Source organism: Cervus elaphus, chromosome 4 (genome assembly GCF_910594005.1).
Source record: "Cervus elaphus chromosome 4, mCerEla1.1, whole genome shotgun sequence".
Taxonomy (NCBI): Eukaryota; Metazoa; Chordata; class Mammalia; order Artiodactyla; family Cervidae; genus Cervus; species Cervus elaphus.
In genome coordinates, this window is record NC_057818.1 from 46,543,255 (window position 1) to 46,561,082 (window position 17,828).

Consider the following 17,828-nt stretch of genomic DNA (forward strand, 5'->3'; position numbering starts at 1 on the left):
GCTGACTGTTTAGAGCTTCTCCATCTTTCACTGCAAAGAATATAATCTATCTGATTTTGGTGTTGACCATCTGGTGATGTCCATGTGTAGAGTCTTCTCTTGTGTTATTGGAAGAGGGTGTTTGCTATGACCAGTGCGTTCTCTTGGCAAAATTTTATTAGCCTTTGCCCTGCTTCATTCTGCACTCCAAGGCCAAATTTGCCTGTTACTCCAGGTATCTCTTGACTTCCTACTTTTGCATTCCAGTCCCCTATAATGAAAAGGACATCTTTTTTGGGTGTTAGTTCTAGAAGGTCTTGTAGGTCTTCATAGAACTGTTCAGCTTCAGCTTCTTCAGTGTTACTGATTGGGGCATAGGCTTGGATTACCATGATATTGAATGGTTTGCCTTGGAAACAAATAGAGATCATTCTGTCGGTTTTCAGATTGCATCCAATGACTGCATTTCAGACTCTTTTGTTGACTATGATGGTTACTCCATTTCTTCTAAGGGATTCCTGCCCACAGAAGTAGATACAATGGTCCTCTGAGTTAAATTCACCCATTCTAGTCCAGTTTAGTTCGCTGATTCCTAAAGTGTCGATGTTCACACTTGCCATCTCCTGTTTGACCACTTTCAATTTGCCTTGATTCATGGACCTAACATTCCAGGTTCCTATGCAATATTGCTCTTTACAGCATAGGACTTTGCTTCTATCACCAGTCACATCCACAACTGGGTGTTGTTTTTGCTCTGGCTCCGTCTCTTCATTCTTTCTGGAGTTATTTCTCCACTGATGTCCAGTAACATATTGGGCCCCTACCGACCTGGGGAGTTCATCTTTCAGTGTCCTATCTGTTGGCCTTTTCATACTGTTCATGGGGTTCTCAAGGCAAGAATACTGAAGTGGTTTGTCATTCCTTTCTCCAGTGGACCACATTTTGTCAGAACTCTCCACCATAACCCGTCTGTCTTAGGTGGCCCTACATGGCATGGCTCATAGTTTCATTGAGTTAAACAAAGCTGTGGTCCATGTGATCAGATTCGTTAGTTTTCTGTGATTGTGGTTTTCAGTCTGTCTGCCCTCTGATGGAGGATAAGAGGCTTATGGAAGCTTCCTGATGGGAGAGACTGACTGATCAGGAAACTGGGTCTTGTTCTGATGGGCGTGGCCATGCTCAGCAAATCTTTAATCCAGTTTTCTGTTGATGGGTGGAGCTGTGTTCTCTCCCTGCTATTTACCTGGGGTCAAACTAACAACTGGCCCCATAACAATCATAGAGATTTTTGTGTTTAGTTCAACTATGCTTCCTCAACCCTAAATAGAAGCACCTGGCACTGGGTAAATATTCAGTAAGTAATTCTTGCACGAATAAGAGCGTTTCTGCTGGAATATTTTCCGCAGGGCCACGCTCCTGCCAACTCCGGGACCCAGAACCCCTTTCTCCTAGTAAAGAGAGAGAGAGGTGACCGGCAACGCTCAATACCTTGGAACAGAGTCCACAGCTTGGAACAGCTCGGAAAGGTACCTACCAAGTGCCACGCAAGCTTACGATTGGGCCGAGAATGAGGATGAACAGGCGTTTGGCCCAATAGGAGGTTGGAATTCTCAAGTATGGGCGTGGCCTGAACTGCTCCAGGGACGGCGCTCTTGCCGTGCGGAAGACTCCTCTGTGCGCTGCTCCGTCCTGCTTCCGGCCTAGCATTTTTCCGCTTCCGGTCCGGTACTGGCGTCTTTGCTGAGGGTCACATTGAGCTTCCAGCGACTTCAGGGGCATCTTTAGGTGAGTCTTGAGGGCTTGGGACCGTGGAACCCCATCCTGGAGGACTGAGGATCCCTACTGGAAAATGACATGAGTTTTCCGGCCGGCGGTGCAGACATCCCGGATCCCTGGGGTCGTTTCAATTATTAATCGTAGCTGACGATTATTTGGTTTTTCTCGGATGCCTAGAACTTTCAAAGCGATTTATATTGATTCATTTAAGCTTCCCTCCAACTCTATGAGATAGGGCCTGTGATTATCTCTTTTAGCTAGGAGGCAACTGAGGCTTATATACTACGCAGTTTAGCTAGCGATCAGGATTTGAAATCATTAGGAGTGCATTGCTCTTAATCACCAGGCCTCAGGCATTTCTCTCCCTGGCCCCTGAGCCCCGAGGCTTGGCTGGGCTGCTTCTGGCTTCCTGGTGACTCCCCACCCCCCGCCCCTTGCACTTTCGAGGGGCTGCAGCGTCATCCCCAGTCCTCCCTTACTCCCGAAATCAGGTGGAGATGGCCTTCAAAACAATTCTTGCGACCGTGTCTGTGTCACCGCGTTTAATGTTCCATATTCTCTGCTCCCGGAAATACACTACTCAGGTGCCCAAAATCCTTACCACTACCCTGGGTCACTTGAATTTATTACTGGTCTACTTAACTTCTGTGTATTACCACGACTCCGCGAATAATATGGAATAGAGGCGATGTCAGATTCCCTGATGAAAACCGTGTGTCACCTCATAAAAGATTATGGGTCAGGTTTTTAACCCTAGGTCCACAGAATGGATGGAACTCAAGGGATGCTAGTACGTGAATGGAGGGAAATTTACATCTGTATTTTTGCCAGTTTCCCACTGCTATGTAGCATTTCCTTCGCTTGGGAATGGAGGCAGTAGCGGTGGTATTTGGCATCATCTGGTGACTTTATCAACAGTAAAAATCACAGGTCATCATATCATATATCCCATTATGTTTGCAGATTTCACAGCATAACCCTTTTCAGGCATGATTTTGAAACTGTGGTAGTTCATAAATCCTCAGCTACATGTAATTGGTTTTCTTTGTGATCCTGTGCAATCTTTAAACGCACTGAAACATTCGGAGAAAGGGTTCATTAGACTCCTGAGGGCTTCATGGCACCAATAGAGATTAAGAACCTTTGCAGTGTAGGTTATGTTAGTGATGGAGTGCACCTCCACCCCATGTGTGCTGTATGACCTTGGGAAATTGCTTGTCTCTTGTCTGTGAAGCAGTGATAGTAATAGTTCCTGTCCTTTAGAGCAACTTTAGGAGTAAAGCTTCCTTGCCTATAGTAAGCACTCAGTGAATAGCAACTAGTGTTATTTTGGCCTGGTTTTTTTTTTTACCAAGAAATTGTCTACCCCCACACATCCTGCTGTGACTTCCATACCTGATGTGTTCTTGCCCAGACCTTCACCTCTGTCTGTATGTTGAAAGGGAGGGGGTATTGGCTTCTTCACACCCAGCCCATTCTTCTCTGTCAGGCCTCCATTGGGCCTGGGTGGGCTGACAGCCCCGTGTCCAGGCCCCTTAGGACCTCTGCCAGAATCTGCTCTCTTTCCTTCTAGGAGTCAGCACTATGGCAGAAGACATCAAGACCAAAATCAAGAACTACCAGACTGCTCCTTTTGATAGCCGCTTCCCCAACCAGAACCAGACCAGGAACTGCTGGCAGAACTACCTGGGTGAGCAGGACTTGGGGAGGAGGGGGGCAGTGTTGACCTTCCCCTGATCCCACACCTCATATCACTTACCTCTTGCCTCCTCATAGCCTCTTCTCTTTCATTCTGAACATCCTACTTCACGGGGCCCATGCCCCTCATCACCACCTGTGCTCAAGATCTGACCTAGGGTCACAAACTTTGGATCCCATAGTGATTCCCCGCCCCCCCAAGATGTGTATATGTCTGTCTGTCTGTATGGAATGTAACATAGGAAGTACGTAAACCATAATGTACAGCTAAAGAAATAACTAAATTGAATCCTTCATGTGATTATAATCTGGATACTGCCAGTCCTCTGAGCTCCCCTGCCTGCTGCATGCCATCTCTTGAAAGCACCACCCTGCTCTCCCCACTAGAGTTGTAGCCCCACAGACTTCGGGCAGTAATATTTTGGTTTTATCACCGTTTTCAGGTTTGTCTGTTTGTGAACTTTATAAATACTGTGTGTTGTGTTATGCTTGGATTTCTTCATTCAATAGTTAGGAAGATTCTTCCATGCTGTGGCATATATTTTTCTCATTTTTATTGCATACAGCTTTCCAACATTTCATTCATGAACACTGGTGTGGTTTCCAGTTTGGGGCTCATATGAATGATGCTGCTATAATTGATGTAATTTGATGTCTTTGTGAATGCTTTCTCTCTTAGGGAGTGTACCCAGGAGTGTAATACTTGGAGTAATCTTAGAATTAATTTCCGACTATTAAAAACCAGATTATCCCCTTCCTTTCTCCTCTCCTGGATGCCAACATCTTAGCATCGAGACCATCTTCCCCTTCCCTTGTCCTGGTTCTAGATTCCCATAATCCCCACACACACCTCTCAAGTTGCCCTGTTGTTCCTCACCCGGAAGTTCCAAGTTGAATAGTAGTTCTTTTTCTTTTTTTCTTGGCTACTCTGGGTCTCGTTTGTGGTGCACAGGCTAGGCTTTGTTGCCCTGTGGGATCTTAGTTCCTCCACCAGGGCATGAACCTCATCCCCCTTAATGAATGGAAGGTGGATTCTTAACACCAGGGAATTCCCAGACAGTAGTTCTTTATGGATTGCAAAATAAGCTTCGTGTGGTGTGTCTAGCCCTTTTCAGTACTACACTTGTAAGGATATACTTTCTTTGTGAAACTTGGGAGTTGGGGGGATTCGTGTAACTGGTTGTGCAGTAAAAAGTATTCCTGTGAGTTTTGATCAGAAATGTGTTCCAGCCCTTGGTCTGGGCTGACCCTGATCCCTTTTCTTCACAGACTTCCACCGCTGTGAGAAGGCAATGACCGCTAAAGGGGGTGACGTCTCCGTGTGCGAATGGTACCGGCGTGTGTACAAGTCCCTCTGCCCCGTATCGTGGGTAGGTGCCTCCTCCTGGGGCCCTTGGGATGCCGGGGTGGGGTGGGGTTTTCACCAAGGGGCATCTGGTGACTTGGTGGGAGCATATCTGTGAGGGGCAGAGGGAGGACAAGGCTTCACACCGGCCATGGATGCACCTTTGCTTCTTCGTAGAATCGCCCCCCTTTCCTCCTTTCACCAGGACTCTCCACCAGCCAGGCTCTCAGCCAAGGCAGCCAGGTCCATCTCGCCCAGGTGCTCCACAAGTACATGCCCTATCCCTGTGGAGCTCATCCGCTTTTGGAATCTTGTCCTTTCTTTATATGAACATTTCCAAATGTATATAAAAGTAGAATAATTAAGTGACCCCAAATATACCCATCACCCAAACTGAGTAGTTAGTTCAAGATTTCTCCACGTCTCCTCCATCTATCCCCACCCCACCCCCTCTTTTCTTTGGCTGCACTGGGTCTGTGTTGCAGCACACGGGCTCTTCGTTGTGGCATGCGAGGGGGCTTCTCTAGTTACAGGGCACAGGCTTAGTTGTCCAACCAAGGATTGAACCTGAGTCCCCTGCACTGGAAGGCAGATTCTCAACCACAGGGCCAGTAGGGAAGTCCCATCTGTCCTTTTTATATCTTTCCTTGGCTGGAGTATTCTGAAGCGAATCCCAGATATGTCATTTCACCCCTGCCTACTTCAGTGTGCATCTCTAAAACTAGGGATGCAGTAAGGCAGTCTTCTAGGCCTGATCTGACTAGACCTGTTGTTACACTCTGCCATACCCTCTTTTTTTTTTTGTAAGTAAAATATTACTTTATTTCATCAAGTCGAAGACCCCATTGACTACAGGAAAGACTTAGAGATGTTTAAATCTTTTTTTTTTTTTTTTTTTTAATGCTGGAAATGAATGTGACAAGCATGCTAATTTCAGAGATGTTAAAATGAAAAAATGTGTCTTAAAATCAGAATATGATATTATTACAAAACTAACAGTGCTCATTTTTAAAAACAAAACAAATACGAGCAATACAGTAAAATAAAAATTAGATCTACTTGTGCTCCTCAGTCCCCCTCTCTCCTTAGGTAACTATTGTTGGCAGATTCCTTTTTCTCTGTATACATTTATCATTCATAAGCCTATGGAACTTCTGTGGAAGGATGGGTCATACTATATAGTCTGTCCCTATGTCTTGCTTTGACTTATCAACATGTTTTGAGCCTTTTTTTTTTTTTTTTTTTACAACAGTGCATATAGATCCACCTCATTTTTGTTTGTTTCTTTCCTTTTTTAAAAATTTTTGGCCATGCTGCATGGCATGTGGAAACTTAGTTTCCCAACCAGGGATTAAACCCTCACCTCCTGTAATAGAAGCACAGAGTCTTAATCACTTGACTGCCAAGGAAATTCTTAATATACAGATGCTTTTATTCAACTGGTCCCCTTTGATTGAGATTATGTTCCCATTTTTCAGTATTTTAAACATCCTTGATGTGCATCTTTGGGGCCTGTTTGTTGAGAACAGATTGCCTTAATGCACTCTTCCTCAACTTGTTTGGTACCTCACATCTCTCCAGCCGCACACTCTTTAAGTGCCTTTGCACGCCCACTCCCCTCTCAGGATTTCTCCTTGTCCCTACATGATCTTGGGTACCATCCACCCTCCAGCCTCTGGGCCTGCGTTGGATGGGTACACACTGGCCCAGGTGCTAGGAAATGTGCTTCTGGACCCAGTGCTGCCCCATATCCCAGTCCCTGGCACCAGGGCCTTCCCTTCCCTGGGGACCATCAGATTCTGTGGTCCCTCCTCTCAAGCACTCACTGTATCTGCCTTCTTAGCCCTTCTTAGGACTGGATATGAACACATTTTTTTTTTTTAACACACTCTTTATACCCAGCAGCCCTGACTTCTTTGTTCCAGAAATTGGTGACACAAAAATAACTGTTTTGTTAATGCTATTATTTTTGTTTTTTTATAAGAATTAAACCACTTCATAAAAACTTAAGAAATAGAGGAAGGGGAAAAAATTGTTCCTCATCCTCCTGATCTGGCTGATCATAATGTAACATCTTCCAAGTGTTTCCTGTGTGTTTTTAAAAATTAGTCTCTGACCCCAGTTTGGAGAACGGGGGTGAGAGCCCGGCACTTTTCCTGTATGAGCATTTAAAATATTTTTGCTAATCAGCTTTTCTCTTTTTCTTCTTTGCCACATTTTGAGGCTTTCAGGATCCTAGTTCCCCCACCAGGGATTGAATCCCGGCCCCCACAGCAGTGAAAGCCCTGAATCCTAACCACTAGGCTACCAGGGAACTGCCTTTTATTTTCCAGTGTTAAAACATCTGTAGTTTCTCCATGAAAAATTCAGTGGCTTTTTGGAAAGCTTCAAAACAAGTTTTTATAGTGTAGAAAGTGGAAATCTCCTAAGTCATCCCCTTTCTGAATCCAAAGTTAACTTCCCCTCGAAATTTGGTATAAATCTTGCACTTCTTTTTCTGTGTGTTAATGTTTGTATAGATGTGGGTGTATGTTTATATGCTTTTAAAATACTGTTATGAATCATACTTTAGATACTGTTTTATCTTTGGCTTTTTTACTTTGTTTTATTTTCGTGTCAGTACAACCTGCTCAATTATTGGGTAGCCATTGTCTTTCATAGTTAAAAAAATAGTTTCTTCCCCTTTTACTGGACTCAGTCTTTTTTTACTATTTTAAATGATACTGCGGTGTACAGTTCCACTGCAGGAAATATTTTGCATCTCCTTTCCATCAAGTGAGATGATTGAGCAAAGGCTAATTTGCCAAAGGATCAGATCAGCCTGGTCCTTCAATATAAAAGAGAGTGGGGAGTGGTAGATAGTGCTCAGTGTTGGTGGTCCTGTAGTCTGGTCCAGTCGCTTTTAAGGTCCATCCTGAGGTAGGATCTTTCAAAATGAAAAAAATCATACTGCAGATATGGCCTTTTCACTTCTCCACATCCTGTAAAAATGTGTACGAGGACATCCACTGCAGAGTGGTTTGTAATGGGGAACATTCGGAAACACGTTAAATAAATGGATATTCATCTTGATCTATATGACAGAATACAGAAAGAGCTCTAAGACTCATGAAAAAAGCAAGTTGCAGGACAGTTTAAGTACAGAGTATTTGTAATGTATGGTATATGTGTGTGTAAATAAAACAGGCACTTACTGAAGGCACTTAAATGTTGTAAGTATTTTATGTCATAAAAGGGCAAACATTCTAGAAACAGATAGGTCCTTTTATCAGGATCGTCATTTTACAGAACTGGAAACTGGAGCCCTGAAAGGTTGAGTGATTTGCCTGAGGAGAGCACAGCTGGGAAGTGATGGAGTTGGGGTTCAGGTTGTCTTCCTTGTCCGTGCACTTATCCATTGCCTCTACTATATCGCCTGTGAGTGTGCATGTGTGTATAAAAATGTGCTTCTGACTTCCTGGAGGAGGGTCCACACGTTGCAGAGCGTTAGTCCTAGGTAGTGTTAACAGTTTGCCGTGGGCCTTTCTGTTATGTTTCATTGGTGGGCACTCATACATGAGCAATAGTGGGATCACACTGTATATCCAGTTTAGACCTTTTTGCACTTGATTGTATATCTTGGAGATGCATTCCTGCTGAAGTATAGATAGCCTCTTTTTGACTTTGGGGTTCCTCAAGCAGGGCACAGTCACACTCCTGAAGCTCTGCATACACGTCTCCCCATGGACAACTCTTCTATGAGTCTGCCTGGTATTCCTCTCTACCCACCCTCCACCTCCTCTCCCCTCAGTGCATCAGCTCATTCAGGGCGTTGATTTTTGTCCTTCTGGGTCACTGTTGGTCCACTGGCTGCTGGAACAGCTGCCAGTATTGGCACATAGCAGGTTCTGGGGTTACTTGTTGACTGAACAGGTGGGCAGACTAAAGAAGGCAAAGAAGTCCACCCATTTGGTTTCCCTGTGGAGGAAGGGAATAACACTGGCTGTCTATCTGCAGGTGTCAGCTTGGGACGACCGCCGGGCAGAAGGCACATTTCCTGGGAAGATCTGAACTGGCTCCATCCCACCTCCTGTCCTCCGTCCTTCTCCCCAGGGTGGTGAAGGGGGACCTAGGTACATGGTGATCCCCACCCTGGGATCCTGAATCATGGTTTAACTAATAATAAATGCTCGTTGGAAACATGTAAGGCTGTGTATGTGTAAAAGAGCTGGATGATGGGGCCAGAAGCTGGGGCGAAATTAGTACCATGATCAGTAAAGGGGACTGAATTCAGGGTGGGGTTTTTTGTTCTTTATTTCAGTTTTTCTTTGAATAAACTTTGACCACCTCTTCTTTACCAGACAATAGAGTGAATGATTATACAAAATAACTTCAAGTTAGTGTATGTGCTAAAATTTATCCATATGTTCTGCTTTGTTATCTACAGTTTTTAAAAACTTATATTTTGAATCACATGAAAATAGTATAATAAAAATTATCACCTAGCTTCAACAGTGATCAACAAATGACCAATTGGTTTCATCTCAGCTGCTCCTCTTTACTGGGTTATTTTATTTAGTTATTCCCACCCCACCCAGGTTATGGGATCTTAGTTCCCCAACCAGGATTGAACCTAGACCCTTGGCAATACAAGTGCCAAGTCCTAACCACTGGACCACGAGGGAATTCCTTATCTAGATAATTTTAAAGCAAATACTGGAGATCATATTTTATAGAAATAAGTAAGGTACAAATTTATTTTAAACAATCATAATTACATCTAAAAACTAAAAAGTTCTTAATATTGTCTAATAAGCAGGCTAATGTGCAATGTGTAATTTCTCCCAGTTTTCTAGGCCTCCTGTATTGTGTTGATCATAGTGACAATTGGAAGTCATTTAAGTAGACCAAGTTAAGAAATGTCCTTTCTTGACATCCCCAAAGGAATTGTCACACAACAGTACAAAATATCATCCACTGCAAACTTGCCAATAGGGAATTCCTCAGACAGTGTGACCGCTAGCGTGCCATGTTGTGGTCAGATTGGTGTTTTCTCGGTCAGTCTTGTGTCCAGCTTTTTGCAACCTCATGGACTGCAGCACGCCAGGCTTCCTTGTCCATCACCAACTTCCGGAGCTTGCTCAAACTCATGTCCATCGAATTGGTGATGCCATCCAATCCAACCATCTCATCCTCTGTCGTCCCCTTCTCCCCTGTCTTCAGTCTTTCCCAGCGTCAGGGTCTTCTCTGATGAGTCAGTTCTTCACATTAGGTGGCTAAAGTATTGGAGTTTCAGGTTCAGCATCAGTCCTTCCAATGACTATTCAGGACTGATTTCCTTTAGGATGGACTGGTTGGATCTCTTTGCAGTCCAAGGGACTCAAGAGTCTTCAACACCACAATTCAAAAGCATCAATTCGTCGGCGCTCACCTTTGTTTATAGTCCCAACTCTCATCCATACATGACTACTGGAAAAACCATAGCTTTGACTAGATGGACTTTTGTCGGCAAAGTAATGTCTCTGCTTTTTAATATGCTGTCTAGCTTGGTCACAACTTTTCTTCCAGAGAGCAAATGTCTTAATGTCATGGCTGTAGTCACCATCTGCAGTGATTTTGGAGCCCAAGAAAATAAAGTCTGTCTCTGTTTCCATTGTTTCCCCATCTATTTGCCGTGAAGTGATGGGACCAAATGCCATGATCTTAGTTTTTTTAATGGAGTTTTAAGCCAGCTTTTTCACTCTCCTCTTTCACTTTCATCAAGAGGCTCTTTAGTTCTTCACTTTCTGCCACAAGGGTGGTGTCTTCTGCATATCTGAGGTTATTGATATTTCTCCCGGCAGTCTTGATTCCAGCTTGTGCTTCATCCAGCCCAGCATTTTGCTTGATGTACTCTGAATATAAGTTAAATAAGCAGGGAGACAATAAGTGGTTGTTTTACAAACTTAATGTTCAAAAGAGCAGGGAGATGATTCTCATATTGAGGAACAATGGCCCTGTGAGAGTGCTCCTGAAATGGCCACCCATGAGGAGGGGCTGTAAACCAATGGGCCTAGTGCACACAGAGAAACTAGAAGCTTCTGGGATGTGTTGGGAATAGGAAAGATTGTAAACATGGTGAAATTTCAAATGACTACAGTCCAGTGAAAAACCAAGATGTAGGACTTCCCTTGACCCCACTCACCCAGTCTGCCCAGAGGCTGCCACCATGAGCAGTTTCAGAGATTGCCCAGCGAAGCATCTAGAAGCATAAAGAGTGATTCTGTCTATAGGTGATTTGATGAGGATTGATACAGCTCTCCATTTCCTCTCTGATCTCCCACTGCTCATGTGCTCTTGCGGTTCCTACTGCTCTGCTCTTCATTGTGACAGGAACTGTGAGGTAATGAGAAGGTCAACCCACTAGGCTGGTTCCAACCTCAAGGTCCGCACCTGTCCCTTGCTCTGTCTGCAGTGCTTTCCCACGAGCTAGCTAGCCACTTGGCTTGCTCCCTCCTGCATTCAGCTCTTCCCCCAGTACCATGAAGTGAGCTCTTGCCTGACCACTCGACCTACCAATTCACCTCCACACACAGGGATTTCCCTGGCCGTCCAGTGGTTAGGACTCCACGCTAACTGCCAAGAGAATTGGGATCCTGCAAGAAGGGCCAAAAAAACAAAACACACACTTTGCAGCCCTCACCCCTTTGGTTTCTTAAGCACTTACCACTGATATTCCCTACATTTTATGCCTTGATAATCATCTCCCCACCACTAAAACATAATTTCCACAACGGCAAGGAATATGTATATTCTGTCTTCATCTTATTGCCCTGTTAGTGGGGGCCACTATTTGTCTCCTCTGGAAAGATCTGGCAGGTGACCACGACAGCCTCGCACAGTACAGTATTGTTAACTTGTAAGCACAGTGTTACAGCAGACCTTTAGAATTTATTCATCTTGTATAACTGAAATTTATATCCATTGATTAGTAATTCCCTCATTTTCCTCATCACCCCCCAGCCCCTGGTAACCACCATTCTACTCTGCTTTAATGAGTCTGACTATTTTCCTCCTTTTCTAAAAAATATTTTTATTTATTTGGCGGTGCCAGGTCTTAGTCATAGCATGTGGGATCTACTTCCCTGACCAGGGATCGAACCCAGCCCCCCTGGATTGGGAGCATGGAGTCTTAGCTGTTAGACCACCAGGGAAGTCCCTTCATTACCTATGATAAGTGGAATTATGCACTGGTTGTTGTTCTGTGACTGGTTTATTTCATGTAGCACCAGATCCTCTAGGTTCATCCATGTTGTGTATTGCAGGATTGCCTGCCTTTCTAAGGCTGAAGGATATTCCATTGTATATATAGATCATGCTCCCTCTGTCAGGAATTTTCTTTTCTGCCTTTTACCTGCCAGTCCCAGTCTCCTCCTCCAATGTCCCTTCCTCCAGGAAGCCTTCCTCTACACCCTTGGCTGGGTTGGACACTTCCTTTGGATTCACACATTCCCTTTTGTTTTCCCCATGGCGGCCCTGACCTCTTGGCCTGAGCTTCCTCCCTCGGTCACTCTGGCATCCCCTTGACCATGCTGAGCTATCACTCTCTGGTTACTGTCTGTCCACACAACTCCCCCCACCCCCCACCCCGCCGCCAGCCCCTTCTGTGAGCTTGTGAGGGCAGGGACAGAGCCATCTTGATCACCTCTGTGTTCCCAGCCTTGCCTCCCACAAAACTGGGAGAAAATTCAGTATGTGCATCAGATGCTTAATGCTTAGTTCAGGCCTGATCACATACTTGGTGCTCAATAAATCTGAGAAAGAAAAAAAGTCTTCCCTGGTGGTCCAGTAGCTAAGAGTCCGAGCTCCCAATGCAGGGGGCCTGGGTTCGATCCCTGGTCAAGGAACTAGATCCCACATGCTGCAGTGAAGAGTTTGCATGCTGCAACTAAAGATCCCACATGCCGCAACTAAGACCTTGCACAGCCAAAAAAATAAATATTAAAAAAAAAAAGAAAAAAAAAAGGCCTTTTGACCACCCTGCCCTCATGCTTTCCTCCTCGCTTCACCACCTCACAGCACGTCCTAGTCTTCCCTGACTCCTCTCTCTACCCCTGCTTCCCTTCCTCTCTCCCCATCAAGCTGCCCTTCACACTGGCCCCATTCAGCTCTGAAGCTTCACTTTCTTGGGTGTAATGCCCACCTTTCACACCCCTACCCATGAATGTCAGGTCTCCCCTTGCTCAGCTGACCCAAAAGAGCACCTGAGATTTCAGCCTCTCCTTATCACCTTGGCACCCAAACTTCAGGTTTCAGAATGTTGCTAAGTCTGTGTACCTCTGTTCTGCCGTTGATGGCGTTTTTCTATATCCTCTTTGATAAGTTCATTTGGAAAGGAAATTTTAACCTATGATGTATTCTTGCAAAAAAAAATGGATGAAGTAGAGCCACAGAGGTGATGTATAAATCTCAAAAGCGTAATGCTGAGGTGCAAAACAAATCAATTGCCTAGAGCACAAGACACAATTTATGTAAAGTTTGCCCCCAAATCTAAAACTGTTCTATACACAGACATAAAGAACAAATGCATGGACACCAAAGGGGGAAGGGGGTTGGGATGAATTGGCAGATTGGGATTGATTTATATACACTTAGATATGCTACTTGGAGAAGGAAATGGCAACCCACTCCAGTACTCTTGTCTGGAAAATTCCATGGATGAAGGAGCCTGGTAGGCTATATAGTCCATGGGGTCGCAAAGAGTCGGACACGACTGAGCAACTTCACTCACTCATATATACTCCTGTGTATAAAATAACTAATGAGAAACTACTGTATAGCTGACAGAACTCTACTCAGAGATCTGTGGTAACCTAAATGGGAAGGAAATCCAAAAAAGAGGGGCTATATGTATACATATAGCTGATTCACTTTACAGTAGAAGCTGACACATTGTAAAGTAACTATACTCCAATAAAAAGAAATAAAGCTATTCTATACATCATTGATGAATACATGCATGTATATTAAAAATATGAAAGCATGCATAGGAGTAGAAACCCCAAACACTAACAAACATTTGAAAAGATGCTCAAAATCCTCGGTCATAAAATGGAGTGAGAATGGAAATAACGGCATGTATCACTTAATACCAAATTACCCTTGTCAAAAACTAGAAAGCTGAGTAATGTCAAGCGTGGATGGTGAAGGAAGGATACAAGGACCCTCAGGAACTGTTGGTTGGAGTGTTAAAGGGGACAGGCATTGTGGAAAGCTAACTGCCTCATACATACCCAGGACACAGAAACTCTGCTCCCTGAGAAAGAGACACAAGCATCTATCTACAGGGTCACACGTGAGGGTGCTTATTGCAGCATTATTTACAGTGGGAATGGTGGAGGTGGTGGAGTTGGAAGTAGCCTGGCTGTCCTCTCTGGGGAGGAGACAGTAAACTATGAGGGATGCACCAGAGGTGTCCCAAGCAACCATCAGAAGCCACGGACTCAATGAACCCAGAGTAACAGTGATGGACCTTAATAAAACTAGTGCTCAGCAAGAAAAATAAGACTAGGATAAGCTATTAACACAATCATGGGGAGATAGAACAGGCATGTGCTGGACACAATGGTACTCATTTTATAAGAACGAACTCAACAACAACAAAAAATACTATATGAACACATTAGAATGTTTGTCAGTAGCAGGTGGGGCACCAAAAGAGACTTGGATATGGAGATTGAGGGAATACATAAAAATTTTTTGAATTTTTGTTATTGGGCAGTTAGACGTGTGATCCGTTCGTGTAGCCTGTTCTTGTTTCAGCTGAAGTGGTAGTGGTGGTTTAGTCAGTGAGTCATGTCCAACTCTTTGTGAACCCACGGGCTGTAGCCCACCAGGCTCCTCTGTCCATGGGTTTCTCCAGGCAGGAATACTGGAGTGGGTTGACCTTTCCTCCTCCAAGGGATCTTCCTAACCCAGGGATGGAACCCCCATCTCCTGCAGAGCAGACGGATTCTTTACCATCTGAGCCACTGGTGAAGGCTAGAATGCATTAAATTTAAATCAAGAGATGTCCTGTGGGGGATTATGAACTATAAACTGAGGATGTGGGATTAAAGCAATCCACAACACCTGCGATCTAAAAAGAAAGACAAGGGAAGGGATGTGGAGGAGGAGGAGTCCCACATTTAGTAGTGAAGTTGTCTCTGGGCACGAGGTGATTTCAAATGCCATCTGCGATGTGTGCACCGTAAAACACCATCTGCAGTGAATACAGTAAAATAGACTTGACAAAGCTGGGAGGTGAGGGTGTTGGTGTCAGTTACATGATCTCTAGGTTTTCTTGTATACTGAAATATATAATAAATTTGAGAAAATTTCCTTTCACCACTGACCGGTGGTGAAAACAAAACACATCAGAAAGACTGGTTAGAAGTGGCTCATTTTCTTTTTTTTTTTGTTTGTTTGTTTTAGAAATGGCTCACTTTCATATAACTTTTATGTCGTTTTGTGGCATTTCATTTTCTGTGCATGGAGCACCTAAAATTATCTTGTGTGCCTTCTTTGGAAAACACCACTTTTAACACGTCAAATATGTTTCTTTAGAAAGGATCTACCCTCTTTAATTAATTTGTTTTTGTCTGTGTTGAGTCTTCATTGCTGTGAGTGGGCTTTCTCTAGTTGTGGCGAGCAGGGGCTGCTCTTCACTGTGGTACAGGGGCTTCTCATTGTGGTGGTTCCTCTTGTTGCAGAGCGCAGGATCTAGGCACACAGGCTTCAGTAGTTGCGTTTCACGGGCTCTAGAGCACAGGCTCTAGTAGGCTCTAGAGCAATAACTTAGTTGCCTCAAGGCATGTGGAATCGTCCCAGAACAGGGATCGAACCTGTGTCCCCTGCATTGGCAGGCAGATTCTTTTTCTTTTTTTTTGGAAGGCAGATTCTTAACCACTGGACCACCAAGGAGGTCTGATCTACCCTCTTTAGAAGGCATTGGAATTAAAAAAAAAAAAAAAAACAGAAAAGTGCACTTATCTTGAGGGTACTGCTTGATGAATTTTCAATCTGAACACATTTGCACAACTGGTATCCAGATTCAGAAAGAGAAGTCCCTTTCCTATCACATCCCAAGGGTAACCCTCCAGTCACATCCCAAGGGTAACCACTCCCTGACTTTTATCACTCTCTTGCTTTTGCCTGTTCTAGAACTTCCTATCTAGAATCATATAGTGGTAGTCTTTCAAGTGTGGCTTTTTTCATTTAGAGTAATGCTTTTGAGATTTATCCCTGTGGTGGCATGTATCCATAACTCAGCCCCTCTTGCTGTTGAATAGTATCTGGTGTATGCATGTACCATCATGGACTTATCCAGCCTCCTGTTAAGGGGCATTTGGGTGGTTTCCAATGTGGAATACATTCAGCATCCAGTAGATGGAAGTGGGGGAATTCCCAGGGACAAATGGCTGGATCATGTGTAGGTGTATGTCATCTTAAGATCTTGGCATTGTGGTTTTTATCATCAGCATTCTGAACATCTGAGTAATTAGCACTTCAAATTTTCTTGCTTTGGAGACTAGCTTATATAATAATAAGAAACAATAGTGAAAATTCAAGCTTGACATCAAAATACACTGGGTTCTTGTTTCAGAAGAAAATAGATCCCTTTTATGACAGGTGACATATTAATGCCCCCACTGACAACAACTTTTTGGTTTTATTAGACTTTTTATGTAACATCCAATTACTTATAGTTATGAACTATTTGAAAATAAAAATATTTCATATTATCAGCATGGCCCTATTATTTTGCAAGTTATTTTAGCTAAAACTTATAAAATGTATTTGACAGGTTATATACATTATTATTTTAATGTTCTCCTTGGTCCTTAATATAGATGTAAGTCAACAGAGAAAAACTATTTTAAATGTGAAGTGGATTGACTAAAAATCACATTATCCATTTTAGCTGGAAAACATCTCTTGTGTCTTATTACCAAGCTAGTACCTTTTTTTTTTTTTTTTAGCTGCCGCGCTTGTGGGATCTTAGTTCCATGTGCGCGCGTGCTAAGTCGCTTCAGTCCTTTCCGATTTCCGACCCCATGGACTGTAGGCCGCCAGGTTCCTCTGTGCATGGCATGCATTTTCCAGGCAAGAATACTGGAATAGGTTGCCATGACCTCCTGCGGGGGATCTTCCTGACGCAGGAATCGAACCAGCGTCTCTTACATCTCCTGCATTGGCAGGCGGATTCTTTACCACTAGCGACACCGGGAGATCCAAGCTGAACCCTCTGCACTGGAAGCCGTGGATTCTTAAACACCAGACCACCAGGGCAGTCACACCAAGCCAGTATCTTGACAATGGAATTTTAAGTCGCGTTTGTTTGCCCATTTCTCACACACTGGGGGAGCCAAAACCCAGAGAGAAAATCCAGCAAGAGCGCCAGCTCTCGGGGTTGAGAAGTTCCGGAGGACAGAGTCCAGGCCACCATTTTCTCCTGCGGAATGGGCCTGTGTGCCACTGGAGGGCGCCATCGGAGGGACCGCGGGCCTCTCTGGAACGCGGCTGGGGAGGCGCCTTCGCCCGCGGCACACCTGGCGGGAAGACTTCCTTTGCAGACATCCCAGCCCTCAGATCCCACCGCGGCCCAGGAAAGCGATACGATGGTACCCATTCTGCAGATGGGCAAATGCACACCCCAGGTCGCGCGGCACGGAGTAGGCGGAACTGGGATCAGAACCTAGGTCTTTGATTCCGCAAACTGAAGACATTTCCAACCATGGCTCCTCCTCGCCGTGACCTTGCTTTGTCAGCGCGTGTGTGGTGATGGGGCCGGGGGTGGGGGGTGGGAGGGGCTCCGACGAAGTCCTTTCAGTATGCCTTTCCTTTTTCTTGCACACTCCTTTCCCCGCTTGCTCGTTGAACACTCATCTCAAAATCCCGTCACACACACACATCTTCCAGACTCTCCCTCGGCCCCAGAGGGGAGCATCCCTCCCACTTGCCTCATCTCCTCCCTCCTCCCGGCCTTGTCCAGCGGCCCTGGCGGGCCGGGGTACCTGCCCTGAGACGGTGG

General features: G+C 44.6%; 1 protein-coding gene across 1 annotated transcript; it reads left to right on the top strand.

The window, feature by feature from the left end:
* Positions 1 to 1,602: 1,602 nt before the first annotated feature.
* LOC122688378 (cytochrome c oxidase subunit 6B1) lies at positions 1,603 to 8,984 on the top strand. Its single transcript, XM_043894358.1, has 4 exons — positions 1,603 to 1,764; positions 3,329 to 3,445; positions 4,723 to 4,823; positions 8,795 to 8,984. The coding sequence occupies exons 2-4, from the start codon at positions 3,340 to 3,342 to the stop codon at positions 8,846 to 8,848; spliced, it is 261 nt and encodes an 86-aa protein (XP_043750293.1). The 5' UTR covers positions 1,603 to 1,764; positions 3,329 to 3,339; the 3' UTR covers positions 8,849 to 8,984.
* Positions 8,985 to 17,828: the final 8,844 nt, after the last annotated feature.

Excerpts from the sequence above, each read along its gene's own strand:
- LOC122688378 (XM_043894358.1), top strand. The coding sequence starts at position 3,340 with ATGGCAGAAGACATCAAGACCAAAATCAAGAACTACCAGACTGCTCCT. Across the intron at positions 3,446-4,722 it reads CTGCTGGCAGAACTACCTGG|ACTTCCACCGCTGTGAGAAG; the intron begins GTGAGCAGGACT and ends TTTTCTTCACAG. Across the intron at positions 4,824-8,794 it reads CCCTCTGCCCCGTATCGTGG|GTGTCAGCTTGGGACGACCG; the intron begins GTAGGTGCCTCC and ends GTCTATCTGCAG.